Source organism: Zingiber officinale, chromosome 9A, assembly GCF_018446385.1.
Source record: "Zingiber officinale cultivar Zhangliang chromosome 9A, Zo_v1.1, whole genome shotgun sequence".
NCBI lineage: Eukaryota > Viridiplantae > Streptophyta > Magnoliopsida > Zingiberales > Zingiberaceae > Zingiber > Zingiber officinale.
In genome coordinates, this window is record NC_056002.1 from 53,909,646 (window position 1) to 53,925,736 (window position 16,091).

Here is a 16,091-nt window from a genome sequence, read left to right on the forward strand (position 1 = left end):
GGCGAGGATACAAAGATTAGCCGAACGGCCTATTCATTCAGCTCGGGATATGGGATGTCAGCAAAGGCATGTCTAATGATTATGCCGTACACAAGATTTCACGATAGAGGATCTTGCCGTCACATCATGGAGAGGCTGATACAGTAGCGGTATGGCCTTATGGATGCCCTTCTGACAGACTCATACCTGGGCATGGTCGAAAGCAGGTGATTGCTTTGATTGGCGCGCCCAGGCTCCTTCGAGAGGTCTATATAAGGTCTCCATTTCTTCACCGGAGGTACACGAGTCTTCTGTTTCTAAGCCACCTCTTTGTTATTCCTCGCCTGACTTGAGCGTCGGAGGGCCGTCGCCGGGACACCCCTCCCGGCTCGGTTTTGTTGCAGGTTCGCCGGAGCACTCGAGGATCTAGCAGGGAGCGCCACATCCCCAGCGTTCGTTGACCCCTGGTTCGGACAGGATCAATTTGGCGCCGTCTGTGGGAACGCACCTGCATCTGAGCAGAGGCAATGGACGAGGCTGGAAGAATACATACCGTGGCACTCTCACAAGAAGAGTTGGACGCTCTGGTCGAGATAAGGGCCGCCAAACTTGTGGAGCAAAAACCGTCGGGTGGCCGAGCGGAAGCACCTCCAGCCACTGTCGCATTCCATCGAGCCTTATTCCGTACCCCTGAAGCCGTACCAGCTCGAAGGGATAGAGGATCTTCTTCAGACGAGATGCCTAGGCGAGATGACAGAAAGGGGAAAGCTCTCCGAGCGGACTCATCTCCCGAGCGGATCAATCGCCAATTTTCGGAGGCTATTCTACAAGACCCTCTGCCCAAGCACTACGTGCCTCCGACGATCGGCGAGTACAATGGAACAACGGACCCGGATGATCATCTGGTTAAGTTTGATAACACAGCCACGCTCCATCAATACACCGATGGAGTAAAGTGCCGAGTCTTTCTTACCACTCTCTCGGGATCGGCTCAACGGTGGTTTCAGAGGCTGCCGGACGGATCCATCACAAGTTTCAAGGACTTCCGAACGGCCTTCCTCCACCACTTCGCTAGCAGTCGGCGTTATCAGAAGACAAGTGTCAGCTTGTTCGCCATCAAGAAAGAGCCAAGAGAATCGCTTCGTGCTTACATCCAGCGATTCAACCAAGTGGCGATGGATATTCCAACGGCCACATCAGAGACCATGATGAATGCTTTCACACAAGGCCTAGTGGATGGGGACTTCTTCCGATCGCTCATCCGAAAGCCGCCCCGAGATTATGATCACATGCTACATCGGGCCAACGAATACATAAACGTGGAAGAAGCGCAAGCCGCCCGGAAAAAGGAAACTCCAACCGAGCGGGCACCTATTCAGGCCGAACGGAAACAGCACGCCGCTCATCAGCCGCCCAGAGGACCGAAGGCCGAAGCAATCCGATCCCCCCACGCCAGATCACACGTACAAGAAGTAGCTGCCGCTCGAAGCAAGCCAAAGAAGAAATGGACCCCTATGTTCTGCTCCTTCCACCGGACGGATACGCACAACACAAGGGATTGTCGAAGTCTTCCCTTCGTGGCTAATCCCGTTTCCAGGAAGGCCGAACGACGGTCTCCTTCCATTGACAGGAGGCAAAGGACCCATGAAGCCGAACGGACCCGCACCGAGAGGCGACATCAACAGACGCCCGATCGGCATCGATCTCCAAGACAGGAGAATCGCCGAGCGTCAAGAGAACGATCCCGGCCGTCCGCTCGGGAAGAGGAAAACAGAAGCAATACTTCTCGGGGCGAGATCAACGTTATTGCTGGTGGGCCGACCGGAGGCAGAAAGGCGGGCATCCGGCAGCTCCAGATCCACGCAGTCGGTTGCAGCCAAGAGCGGGCAAGTGGACCGGAAATCACTTTCGGGCCCGGAGACTTAGAAGGAGTAGAAGTGCCCCACGACGACGCTCTGCTCATTAAAGCGGTAATAGCAAATTACACTATTCACCGCATATTTGTTGACACAGGGAGCTCGGTCAACATTATATTCAAGAAGGCGTTCGATCAGCTGCAAATTGATCGAGCCGAGCTGCTACCCATGACAACGCCGCTCTACGGGTTCACGGGTAACGAAGTACAGCCGGTTGGACAGATCCGGTTGGCTACCTCACTGGGAGAAGAGCCGCTCAGGAGGACCAGGACAATAAACTTCGTGGTGGTCGACTCTCCTTCGTCCTACAACGTCATTTTGGGACGACTGGCGCTCGGTGAATTCCAAGCGGTCGTCTCAACCTTCCACCAGAAGATGAAGTTCCCCGTCGAAGACAAGGTGGGAGAGGTACGAGGAGATCAGTTAGCGGCTCGGCGATGCTATACAGAAATGATCCGAGCAGAAGCCTGTTCCGCTCGGAAGGCGCCCCGGATCGAGGTACACGCCATAACCGAGAAATCTCTTGCTTTAATTTATGATGAAAAGGAGGAGGTTCAAATCTATCCGACCCGATCGGAGGCCACGACTTTTATCGCCTCTGATCTGGAGGAGGAGCAGAAGGAGGAGCTGATCCAATGCCTCCAACGAAATCATGATGTCTTCGTCTGGTCGACACATGAGTTGCCCGAAATTTCGCCGAGCATAGCGCAGCATGAGTTGCATGTCCGACCGGACGCTCGGCCAGTGAAGCAGAGAAAAAGGGATTTCAGTGCCGAGCAGAATGCCATCATCCGGGCGGAAGTAGAGAAACTTCTGGAGGCCGGCCACATACGCGAGGTGCAGTTCCCGAGCTGGCTGGCTAACGTTGTATTAGTCTCCAAGCCGGGCGGCAAGTGGAGAGTCTGCATCGACTTTCGGAACTTGAACAAAGCATGCCCCAAGGACTTCTATCCTCTGCCCTGGATAGATCAGCTGGTGGACTCTACGGCCGGCTGCGAATTAATTTGTATGCTCGACGCCTACCAAGGCTATCATCAAGTGTCGCTCGCCCGTGAAGATCAAGAAAAAGTTAGCTTCGTGACTGCCGACGGCACATATTGCTACAATGTGATGCCGTTCGGATTGAAGAATGCTGGGGCCACCTATCAACGCTTGATGAACAAAGTGTTCAGAGAGCAGATCGGGCGGAATCTGGAAGTTTATGTGGACGACATTCTTATCAAAACCGCCCGAGCGGCCGATCTCTTCAAGGACATGGAAGAAACCTTCCGGACGCTACGCAAATATGGAGTCAAGCTAAATCCCCAGAAGTGCCTGTTCGGAGCAAAAGGAGGGCGTTTCTTGGGGTATATAGTGACCGAGCGGGGAATTGAAGCTAATCCCAGCAAGGTGAAAGCTCTACAAGACATGCCGCCTCCAAGAAATACAAGGGAAGTGCAGCGTTTGACCGGTCGGATAACCGCATTGTCCCGATTCATCTCCAAAACTGCCGACCGGAGCCTCCCTTTCTTCAAAATTTTGCGCAAGGCAACTAAATTTCACTGGGACGAGGAATGCGACCGAGCATTCGAAGAATTGAAGACATATCTTAATTCTCTGCCTATACTAGCCAAGCCGATCGGGGGTGAGTCACTTTATATTTATCTGTCTTCAACCGAGCATGCTGTAGGCTCGGCACTTGTAAGGTCCAGCGGCGAGGAACAGCCGGTGTATTTTCTGAGCCACATCTTAAAAGATGCCGAATCTCGTTACACTGGGCTCGAGAAGTTGGCCTTTGCTTTGGTTCTAGCCGCTCGGTGCCTCCGACCATATTTCTTGGCTCACACCATCATTGTCCGGACGAACAGTCCACTAGGGAGAGTACTGTTGAATCCAGAAGCGTCCGGACGGCTCATCAAGTGGACGACAGAACTGAGTGAATTTGATATCCAATACCAGCCCCGCTCGGCGATCAAAGCGCAATCCTTGGCTGATTTTGTGACGGAAGTGCAGAGGCCAGAGCCGGAAGCTATGTGGAGAATATATGTGGATGGGTCTTCCACTCGGCTCGGAAGCGGAATTGGAATATTGCTGTTCTCACCCCAAGAAGAAAAGATGCACTTATCCGTCCGGCTGGATTACAAAGCTACCAACAATGAAGCAGAGTATGAGGCCCTCATAGCCGGATTGCAGGCAGCACGGCATGTAGGAGCCGGTCGGGTGACACTCTATTCGGATTCACAGTTGGCCGCTCAGCAACTTTCTGGCACCTTTGAAATCAACAGCGTTCGGCTTAAACTCTACGCTGAGGCCTTTGAAAAACTCAAAGCTAATTTCCGCGAGGTTCTTATTTAGAAGATTCCCCGAACGGAGAACCAAGCAGCCGATGAGTTGGCCAAACTAGCAAGTTCTATAACGCCGGTCATTATCCCGAAGCCAATTGAACAAGTATCTTTGGTGGCACATGTTGACCGGATGGAAGGCCTCATGTTTCTGGACGATTGGAGGACACCCATCATGGAGTTTTTGCGCTCTGGCACCACTCCTGCCAATCGGGATGAAGCCCAGCTGCTCAGAAGGAGGGCCGGTCGGTTCACACTCATCGGCGATCAGCTTTACAAGAAGGCTTTCTCTCGCCCACTGTTGAAGTGTGTGAGCTCGGAAGACTCGGCTTACATCCTCCAAGAGGTACATCAAGGATCGTGCGGAGGACATCCGGGCGGACGATCACTAGCCAAGAAGATTTTGCTAGCTGGATACTTTTGGCCGACCTTACAAATGGACGCCGCTCGGACAGTATCTACGTGCCTTTCATGCCAGAAGTATCACAACTTCTCGCACCGACCGGCAGAGGAGATGAAGACATCAGTCGTTTCATGTCCTTTCGATCAATGGGGAATGGATATTGTGGGTCCATTTCCGATGGCGACCGGGCAGAGGAAATTTTTGCTGGTGGCGGTCGATTATTTTTCCAAGTGGGTGGAGGCCGAGCCACTAGCCAGGATCACCGAGCAGATGGTCAAAAAATTCATCTGGCAACACATCATCTGTAGGTTCGGTATCCCTCGCCGATTGGTTTCCGACAATGGGCGGTAATTCACAGGGAAGGTGCTAGAAGATTGGTGCAAAAGCTACGGCATCGAGCAACACTTCACGTCCGTGGCTTACCCCCAAAGCAACGGTCAAGCCGAAGTAGCCAACCGGGAAATTCTCCGTATTCTGCGCGCTCGGCTCGACCACGTGGGAGGAAGTTGGCCGGATGAAGTGCCGGGCGTCTTGTGGGCCATCCGAACGACGCCGAAGGAAGGGACGGGCGCCACACCGTTCCATTTGGTGTATGGCGGCGAGGCAGTCATTCTGGTTGAAGTCGGCGTCGAGTCCGTCCGGGTCCAATTGTACGATGAAGGCAACGCCAATCGGAGGAACATGGAGCTGGATCTGATTGACGAGGAGCGAGCCAAGGCATCCGTTCGGCTGATGGCATACCGTCAACGAATGAAGCAAAACTACAACCGCCGTGTCATTCCCCGATCATTCCAGGTCGACGACCTTGTCTGGAAGAAAGTCAAACCGGTCGGCAACGTCGGCAAGCTTGAAGCTCCGTGGGCCGGCCCCTTCAAAATCATCGAAAAGCTCCGCTCGGGCGCGTATTATTTGGAGGATGAGGACGGCCGATAGCTAGATAGACCGTGGAGCGCGAACCACCTCCAGCCTTACCGGGCGGGGTGGAAGGTGTGCCAATGTAAATCATCCTGTGTACTTTTTTCGTCTGAATACTTGAAATGCAGAAATGAAAAATCAAGAGAACAAATATAAGGCATCGTCAACGAGGAACGAAGGCCCCGCGCCGTTAGGCCGGAGGTAAATGGGTCGAGCCAAGCGCTCGAGGATCGAAGACCCAGTACCTTCCGGACGGAGGTAAATTATCCGAGCCAAAATGCTCGACGAAGCAGACCCTGAGCCATTCGGCCAGGAGTACATTCTCCGAGCTGGGTGGAAGGGGCATATGGATTATCCGAGCCAAGCGCCCGAATAGCGAAGGCCTCCCAGCCGATTAGATTCGCAAGCAAATGACCCGTGCTGTTCGGCCGAGCATAAAGACGGTTCAAGCGCGAGATAAGTTATGAAGGCCAAGGTCGCTCGACCTGGTAAGGAGTTAGCCTTGAAGGCCGTCGAGCTCCGACGTTAAAGATCGAGAGGCCGACCGGCTATAAATAACCGCGCCGACGAGCTCCGTCGTTAAAGATCGAGAGACGAGCCAGCGTCTATAAATCCTCCGAGCGGAATACCGTCGAGCTCCGACGTTAAAGATCGAGAGCCGCGCCGACTGGCTATAAATAACCGCGCCGACGAGCTCCGTCGTTAAAGATCGAGAGATGAGCCGGCGTCTATAAACCCTCCGAGCGGAATCTGAGTCGAGGCCGTCGATCGAAGAGCGAGCCGACCGGCTATAAATAACCGCGACCGACGAGCTCAGTCGTTAAAGATCGAGAGGGCGCCTATAAACCCTCCGAGCGGAATACCGCCGAGCTCGACGTTAAAGATCGAGAGCCGCACCGGCTATAAATAACCGCGCCGACGAGCTCGATCGTTAAAGATCGAGAGCGCGTCTATAAACCTCCGAGCGGAATACTGTCGAGTCGTTAAAGATCGAGAGCCGCACCGACCGGCTATAAATAACGACGAGCTCCGTCGTTAAAGATCGAGACGGCGCCTATAAACCCTCCGAGCGGAATACCGTCTAGCCCAGACGTTAAGCCGTAGAGCCGACCGGCTATAAATATCCGCGCCAACGAGCTCCATCGTTAAAGATCGAGAGACGCGTATAAACCCTCAGCGTCCGTGTAGCCCAAACGTTAAACCGTAGAGCCGCGCCGACCGGCTATAAATATCCGCGCCGACGAGCTCCGTCGTTAAAGATCGAGAGACGAGCCGGCGTCTATAAACCCTCCGAGCGGAATACCGTCTAGCCCAGACGTTAAACCGTAGAGCCGCGCCGACCGTCTATAGATATCCGCGCCGTCGAGATCCGACGTTAAAGATCGAGAGTCAAACCCGCGACTGTGAGCTTACTGGACGAAACTAAGGACGCCAAATAACGAGCGTTCGCAAGTACTAAATTGATTAAGTCCGATCGGCCATCAGTTTGCCAATACTCCGCATTCACTGAATGCAAACAGCATAGCCAAACGCTAAACGATTTCGAGGAAAACAAGTCAACTGATTAACCCGATCGGTCGTCTAGTGGGGAACACGTCGAGTTTAACTGACTCTACGAATAAGCACCAAACAGACAAAAGACGGCAATGAAGGGCAAGCAAAAATAGAGGCAAAAGAAGACAATTACGCCGATCGGCTCATGCAAAAATTTTTCATCAGCAGATGGAATACAGGAAGTACTGGGAAGAACTCGCTTCACTCCGGGTCCTCAAAATTAAAAAAGGCGTCCGGGATATCGTCAATCATAGTCGCCAGATCTGAAGAGGGAATGCTCAGATCAGCAGGAAGGTGCCCCCCCTTCTTCAAATACGCCATGGTGACCCTGACCGCCTCGGCGAAAGCGGAGGAGATGTTGCCGCCGAACTTTTTGCCGAACCGCTCCGAGCGGAGGTATTCTTGGCGCGCTGCTGCTAGGCGACTCGGCTCCCCTTCCTTGTACTTTCTGAAAGCCGCTCGGGAGGCAATTAGCGAGTCCTAGAGAACTTTCTGGTCCACCTCTGCTTTAGTGCGTTTAGCGGAGCGCCCATCCCGTTCGGCAGCTAGTTGGGCTTCCAGATTCTTAGATTGCTGATCTAGGGCTCGGACTTCAACTTTCATCTTGTCCAGATCAGCAATCGCCCGCTTCTTCCGGCTATTGGCGCGCTTCACGTCTGCGTCCGTTTCTTCACCAGGCCTTCAAGTCGAGCCACCTCTGTGGCCAGGTCGGCGGCCTTCTTCTGTTCGGCCTCGCGGGCTTGTTTCTCCCGCTCGGCCGATGGACCCCCCGAGACTTGGAGTTTTTCCATGAGGTCCTCCAGCTCGGCCAGCCGATGGCTAGTGGCGATTTGCTCCGCCCAATGCTGTAAGGGAAATAACAAAATTAGGAACTGAACAGTAGCATGGCACAGGAAGAAAAACGAACCTACCTGAGTGGCTTGCTGCATATGGTTATCGCCGAGCTGCTTGGGCGTCATGAGGGCCACCCGAATCTGGGCATCCTCGAAAAGTTTGGCGAGCGGACCTGTCAAGGTTATTTCATGAACGGGGCTTGATGGCCGATCGGCAGACAGTAAATATTCCTCCGATGGGAATCGAAGGGTAGTCTTGATGGTTGGGTGGCCGGCCGGCACTTCCTCAGCCACAGTCGCATGGCCCGAGGACTCCCCTATGGTTGAAGTCTCGCCCAACCGTCGTAAGCGACGACGAGTCGGTGGAGGAGAGCCAGAGGGCTGTGCAATGGGCGAGGCCACTGAGGTCCCGACCTGTGAAGGCGTGCGATCTGGCGAAGCGACCTCGATCGGCACCTGTGGTTCGCCTTCTTGGGTCGGCGGAAGGCTGGGGTCTCTTTGACGTTTCCGCCAAACTTCCCGTGGTGAATCCCCGGCCTGGGGGACTCCCAGCTCGGCTGGGGCAGAGGAAACAGGATCCGCCTCAACCTCTGTTGAAGCGGATGGAGTAACTTCTGTTTCAGGGGCGGACTGCGTCCCCCCCTCTCCTGTAGCTGCCGGGCGGCTGGGGATTAGACCCCGCTCGGCGAGTTCTTTTTTGGTAGCCGCCTCAATCTCCACGGCTTTCAATTTCAGATGATCAGTAGCCTTGGAGCGCCACATGACTTCAGCTGCAATGGAAGAAATTAAAATCAGTTAGACAAAAAAGGCTAAGAGAGTAAAAGGTCCTTACCCATACGGTAGGGGAGATTGGCCCGAACGGGAGATAATCCAAAAATGTACAACACCCCCTTGAGAAGCAACTGGTCGATTTTGTACCGCTGACCGGACAACCAGTTTGCCGCATGAAGGTAGGCTGGATTGCTTCTGAATTTGCCGAGCTCCGGCTGGGTCGGCACAGCGGTCTGCCATTTGGTTCTGAATGCTGGCCGCTCGGGAAGTCGTATATAGAAGAAGAACTCCTTCCAGTGCTTGTTGGAGGTCGGCATATTATCAAAAAATTTGAAGCCTATTCTACTTTGGAAAATAAAGGTGCCCAATTCGGATTGTTTGGGGTAGAAGAAGAAGTGGAATATTTTGGGGTCAAGTGGAATACTATGCAGCCTAAAGAGGACGACCACCCCACTCAGCAGCCTAAAGGAATTCGGCACAAGTTGGCCGAGCGGGATGCGGAAATAATTACAAACTTCCAAAATAAATGGATGGGTAGGAAATCTAAGGCCACCCTGGAATTGGTCTAGAAAAAAGCAAATGGTACCGATCGGCGGGTTATGGGGCCGATCGGTCGGGTCGGCTATAACTATTTCATGGTCGTCCGGGATCCCGTACGTCCGAACAAGACGCCGAGCGCCCTCCTCGTCAAATTTACTTTCCATACTCATATACCATGGACCGTGAACATGGGTAGCGGGTTCGGAAGAGCTCGCCATCTCGAAGAGACAAAAGGATAGCAGCGAAAGGGAGGTGAAACGATTAGGAAAGACCTGGTAAGCGAGGAAAGAAGGCTCACTAAGAAGGAGATGGGCGGAGAAGATCGCCGGTGAGATGGTAGCCGCCGAAAATCGGGAACTGGATCGCCGGAGGCCGCAGCAGCAGAGGAGGCAGGAGGACAAAGCACGAGCAAAGATGCGGCAGAGGAGGAGGACTAAGGCTTTATACAGCCGAAGTCGATTGGCCTCCACCGTCCGATCCAGGTCACAGGAGACAAGGACGCCATCGGGCCGTCCATTTCAAAACAATCGGCGCCCCATCGTACGGATCATCACCGCCACGCGAGAAGAGCCACGTGGCGCTCTGTCACCAGGCGCAATTAATGCGCCCATACCGCGCATGCTTCGACTTAATGAAAAGGATTTGCGTGATTTTCGAGAAGATTTAGACAAGCAAACATCTACGTGGAGCGCCAAGACATTCAAAACGAAGAGCCGATCGGCTGAATTTGGCATAAGGGCCGAACGGCTCAAGGGATATTTTAACCGACGGTAAGGCGACGACCGCCCGCTCGGACACATAGTCCAGTCAGTCGGACTCACTGCCTCCTTCGACTAGACTTGAAGGGGAGGCAAGTGATCCGACGGTAAGAATGGGGGACCCACTTCCTGAAGGGTCCCAGCCTGAGGACAGATGGAGGGCTGACTAAGCGGGTAAGGGCCGCGTCAAGCAGTTGAGCGGGTCCGAGCGGAGCCAGATATAACCCAGCCATCGGCTTGGGTTTCCGACGCCAAGGCGGGTGTCTGCCCGGCTGGAACCGAAGGGCCGAGCGGGTGTCTGCCCGGCTGGAACCTAAGGGCCGAGCGGGTGGTCCGTTCGGCCAGGATAAGGGCGAGGATACAAAGATTAGCCGAACGGCCTATTCGTTCGGCTCGGGATATGGGATGTCAGCAAAGGCATGTCTAATGATTATGCCGTACACAAGATTTCACGATAGAGGATCTTGCCGTCACATCATGGAGAGGTTGATACAGTAGCGGTATGGCCTTATGGATGCCCTTCTGACAGACCCATACCTGGGCATGGTCGAAAGCAGGTGATTGCTTTGATTGGCGCACCCAGGCTCCTTCGAGAGGTCTATATAAGGTCTCCATTTCTTCACCGGAGGTACACGAGTCTTCTGTTTCTAAGCCACCTCTTTGTTATTCCTCGCCTAACTTGAGCGTCGGAGGGCCGTCGCCGGGACACCCCTCCCGGCTCAGTTTTGTTGCAGGTTCGCCGGAGCACTCGAGGATCTAGCAGGGAGCGCCACATCCTCAGCGTTTGTTGACCCCTGGTTTGGACAGGATCAGTGTTATAACACCCCTTCACATGAACACATTCATAATCTTGGACGTATTCAAGATGGCAAGGCCGCTTGCCCTTGCCCACCCCATGAGTTTATTTTTTTTATTTTATTTATTAAAAAAATTATACATTTTAAAATTTAAAATTGAATAAAATAAATAAATAAATAATAATGAGTGTATTGTTTAATAATATTATTATTTATTATTTAAAACAGTAATAATTTGATTTTTTTACCTACTTTCTCAACTTGTATTTTATATTATTTTATTTATTTATAATTTATTTTTTATTTAATTTGAATTAAATTTTAAAAAAAATAAAAAATTTTAAAATTTTGTAACCGCTAGTTAACGATTATTACTAAAAATAATAATAATTTTAATATTTTAAAATATATTTATTTAATATGATAGAATTTTAAGTTAATTGAGTGTAGTGTAAAATACATAAATAATAAATTTTAATATTAAAAGAAATAGAGATGAAATAGATATATTTTTTATAGTAGGTATATGTTATAATGGGAATAAGCTGTGACGGGCGCATAGATAACATCGTTATGCTACGTGTCCGTGTTTTCGCTCGTGATTGTGGAGTGACATAGTCGTGGGACCCATCCCTTCTGTCCCGTCATCCAATTCAATTTTGTTAGGACATCCGTAGTCGTAAACCTCTTAAAAAAATTTATGCTCTGTCATATTATTGTCATATTAAAAATTAAAAATCTTACTTCTTTTAAAAATCATTTTCTATTATCATAAAATCTCTCTTTTAAAAACTCTAGTTTTTTTTAAAATTATCTCTTTATTTTCTCTCTATTAATTTTTTTTTTTATAAATTTGGTCACAAGATTTTGATATAGATTTATAAAAGAAATTATAAACTTTACCTATATAATCAAGGAGAGATTTATATTAAGAGATTTATAACGTATATATTGTATGCTATAAACATGCCCTTAGCCTGCATATCCACTGTGAGCGACTGAGACTAGTCGAGCCACTCGGTGATGATTCCGGATGCCCCCGTCTAATACACAATAATTATTGAAGATGATAAAGAATGAGAAGCAAAACGATGAGATTTAGGGTAAAAGTTGGTTTTTTAACGAATCGGAGTTCGTTTCATGGAGGTGTGCATTGTTGTTGTTGTTGTTATCATCTTCTCGCTTTTCCAATTATAGGCGGCCATGCCGATCTGTTTTCCGTTGGGGATCGAAGGGAAATGGAATAACAAAAAGATGAAGCGGCGGAGGCATCTTCCGTTCCCCGCTGCTACCGATCGCCGAGGCAGAACGAGGAGGCGCAACTGTTTTGGTAAATCTCAATCATGCATGTTCTGTTCAGCTTCATCCTCTCTTCATCGCGCATTTCTCTTCTGCGATCAAAAACGAGGTTTCGATTTTGTCTTGGTTTACCCTAAAACCTTTGTGGGCGATATTGATTTAGCGTTTTCTTCTGATCTCTCATCTGAAGAACATAATTGTTTTGCACAATTCCACTTTTTCATTGCTAGTAATTAAGATCACTTGATTCCGGTGCTACCGATTTCGCCGAGGCGGAACGAGTAAGCACAACTGTTTAGGTAAATCTCAATCATGTCTGTTCTATTCAGCTTCATCCTCTGTTCATTGCGCTACTCGCATTTTTCATCTGCAATCAAAAACGAGGATTCAACTTGCCTTAGTTTACCCTAAATTAGGGTTTCTCGTGTTGGAAAATTCCTCGTTTTGCCCTAAATTACGGTTTCTCTTCTGCATGTTCTATTCAGCTTCATCCTCTCTTCATCGCGCTCTTCGTATTTCTCTTCTGCGATTAAAAAACGAGGTTTCGACTTTGTCTTAGTTACCCTAAAAAGGCGAAACCTTGGCTCGAGGTAATTAGGGTTTCAAGTTCCTCTTTTTACCTTGAGCAATTGATGAAATCATTATGGTTTTGCAGGAGATTTTGATTCTGGGTAATGCATCTGTGAAAAACCTTTGTGCGCGATCTTGATTTAGGGTTTTCTTCTGATCTTTGATCTGAAGAACACAATTGTTTTGCACAATTCCCCTTTTTCATTGCTAGTGATTAAGATACACTTGATTTTTGTATTTGATTTTATTCTCTTTTGTTAGTGTTTATGCTTGATTGTCTGTGCATCATTATAATTTGTTTGATTTTTGTCTTCCAATTCCAAAAAGAAGCATCGACTCGAAGACTTCGTTCGGACGCCGGTGATGGACCGTGAACATGAAAAAGCTTGTCATGAGAATGGAAATGCGAGTCTTCAGCAGGGGAATGCAGATGCAAATGTGACTGTGGCTTTAGATGAGCCTGATCTTCCCGAGCTACAAGCTGCGCCTAAAAGCTTGGCTCCTTCTTCTAGCACGTCGGAGGACGATGACTTGTTCCAAATCGATGCTGGTGAGTTTTGAAAGCCAATCAATGAAAGATTCACGGCCGCCACTGAGCGATCAAACTGAACATGTATTGAATGATGCAGGGACGGGTCAGGGTGTGGTTTTTGCACCGGCAGGAATACCATTATCGTTCGATGCTACTAGTGCTCCTGGATCGATTAATGTTGGAATTGCCAGAGGGAATCAGTGTCCCATTCCATTACCATACGGATCGGATGTCCCTGCGCATAGGATACCGTCTTCAGTATTCGCGAGGACGAAATCCACGACTCCTATGGAATGGAGTGTTACCTCTAACGAATCGTTGTTCAGTATCCACATGGGTAAATCTGGTGATTTGAGCAGCTTGAACACTAACCAGTTCGATGGATATCCTCCTGTGTCTCCTGATATCAATGCTTCGTCGTTGAAAGACACCACCCAAGTAGGATCTAATTTACAACAAACGATCCATGCTGAAGCCATGAAGGATGGTCCTAAGGCAACTGCAGAGAAGCATGTCGAAGAGGATAGACCTCCAACGGTTGATCGCACTAGTAGCTCTGACAGCGAGAACCAGTTTTCTGATGGGGGCAGTGTGAAGAGCTACCGTTCCTTTGCGTTTCCAATGTATGTATTTCTTCCAAATCTCTGTCGTAAGTATGCTAATCGACATGCATTCATAATTTGAATACAATGTAGTGATTCTTCTTTTCAGATTGGCAGGCGAAAGCACGAACGGATCTTTTAACGGTCGATCAGCAGGTCGTCCACTGGAGAAAGCACAACTGCAACCACCGGTGCCACAAACACCACCGCAAAGCGCTGAGCCTCCTAGTGTGGAACCCGTTGCACCGAAGAAATCACGACTACCATGTTTTTCATGTTGCTCATTCTGTCGCTGAATTAGTGAACCACACCGTCTTTCGATCCAACTTCGACACTTGCGTGTTTTACTCAATTCTTTATCGGACAAACTTCTAAATTTCTAAAAAAGAAGGCAATGGCAATGGAGTTGGGGCCACCAACCTTGAGGCCATTGATGTAATTTTTAGTGAGAAAAACATTCATGCCATGTTTTTTTTTCTAGTTTTAATGCACATTTATGGCAATTGAAGATTAAAGAAAAAAGAATTATGTTCAAATTTGTTCGTTCAATTTGGTTTTATTTTATGATATGGTTTTGGCCTTGGAAATAGCTTCTTCTAAAATGCAAGGTAAAATTATATATAATAGATTTAATGTGATGAGATCCTTTTTCAGAACCCCATAGTAATGTAAGCTTCGTGCTCCTTTTAATGGAAGCAATGTTAACACTCGAATTTATATAGTATCCATCTCAATAAGATGACTAATCTAAGGATTCACATAGAATACACTCTCTACTATGAAAATGCTTCTTAGAAACATTTCAGAGGTGGAGAAATCTCGTATAAATTCACAAACAAGAAATACAATACAAACAAGAAGAAAACAAATAAAAACCTTATTTGCTTTCTTATAGCCCGTAAACGCCTCTTAATTGATTGGAAAGTGTAATAGCACTTGTCTTCCAAAGCTCAAGGATCGGCGGTGAAGAGAGGAAAAGAATAATTGCGTTTGAATATTCACCGACGCCTTTATATCCGACGGATTAGGGCTCCCAATCAATTGACCTTACCCTCAATAGATTATCACATCATATCCGAGTACATCCAACAATCCAAACCTCGTAACGGCTCTTTTCTTCATCACTTAATCAATTAGCCAATCGTTTATGGGTTTTCTTAATCGATCATCCAATAGATTAAAAAGCTCATTGTTCGCTCACAAGCTTCTCCCAATCGATTATCAAATCAATCACACTCTCACAAGGAAGCTACTATGCTTCACGAAAAACTCCTCTTGAATGATGAGCTGATAAATCTAGAAGTTATTGTTTGTCATGAAGAATAAGGCCCAATCGATCACTTGATCAATTGGTGCTAATTTTGATCTATTAACCAATCGATCCAGCCAACTTCTATTTCACTAACTTCTTCACCCAATTAATCACCTCATCAATTAGATTTAACCTTGATCGATTACCCAATCGATCTAAGTCCTTTATGCTTCACGAAGACAAACTCACAATCGATCCACTGATCGATTGAATTTGACACCTGATCGATTGCTCAACCCTAACTCACTTAACCCTGTAAGACCGTTGGGGGCAGCTAGAGGGAGGTGAATAGCCCTAACAGATAAAAAGAATCTTTCTCAAATTTACGACTTAATTAATCTAACACTTGCATAAATAAAATAAATGATTGGAAGAAAAGAAGCACGAAAGAGTTACTTGGTTACAACCGGGAAGGTTGTTAATCCAAGGAAGTTGGAGCACAGTAAACAATCTCTTTCAAGCGAAGAAGCCTCTTACAATAGTTGAAGTACTCAATTACAAAACAAAACAAAACTAGAATGAATCACAAGTGTTATTATAAACCTCTTGGACCAGGGTTATATTTATAGCTCTGATCGAGACGCCTAGAAGGGTTCCAGACACCTTAAATGGGATAGAATTCTATTCCTGATGCAATGGTTAAACACCACATCGATTTGGGTAAAGTTTAAATTTTGAGCGCCCGGAAGGGTTCTAGGCGCTCGGATGGTCCGAGCACCCTAGCTTGGGTCCGAGCACCCCGACCTAGTCCGGGCACCCAGACCAAAAAAGTCAACATAGTTGATTTTTTTTCCTCCGGGTCTTCCGCTCCGGCTCCGCTCACTTGGGTGATTTCGGCTATCCGAAATAGGGCTCACCCGAACCCAACTTCCGGCCTTCTCGAGCAACCTTCCGCTCCGGCTTCTCATCCCTCAGAAACGTCGTACGCTTCCTTCTTGTTCGCTTGCATACTCTTCTACAGCACCTCGTCCCTCAGACACACCGAGTTT

The 16,091-nt window shown here is 48.7% G+C and overlaps 1 protein-coding gene across 5 annotated transcripts; it reads left to right on the plus strand.

The window, feature by feature from the left end:
- Positions 1-11,779: 11,779 nt before the first annotated feature.
- LOC122020350 lies at positions 11,780-14,305 on the plus strand. 5 transcript variants are annotated; one of them, XM_042578246.1, is made up of 5 exons: positions 11,780-11,890; positions 11,985-12,117; positions 12,984-13,206; positions 13,286-13,811; positions 13,900-14,305. In XM_042578246.1, exons 3-5 carry the CDS (start codon positions 13,020-13,022, stop codon positions 14,084-14,086), a joined length of 900 nt encoding a protein of 299 aa, XP_042434180.1. In that variant the 5' UTR covers positions 11,780-11,890; positions 11,985-12,117; positions 12,984-13,019; the 3' UTR covers positions 14,087-14,305. The 5 variants fall into 5 exon arrangements, with proteins under 5 accessions (XP_042434180.1, XP_042434182.1, XP_042434183.1 ...); XM_042578248.1 differs by having other exon boundaries at positions 11,800-12,117; positions 13,884-14,305; XM_042578249.1 differs by having other exon boundaries at positions 11,800-12,117; positions 13,908-14,305.
- Positions 14,306-16,091: the final 1,786 nt, after the last annotated feature.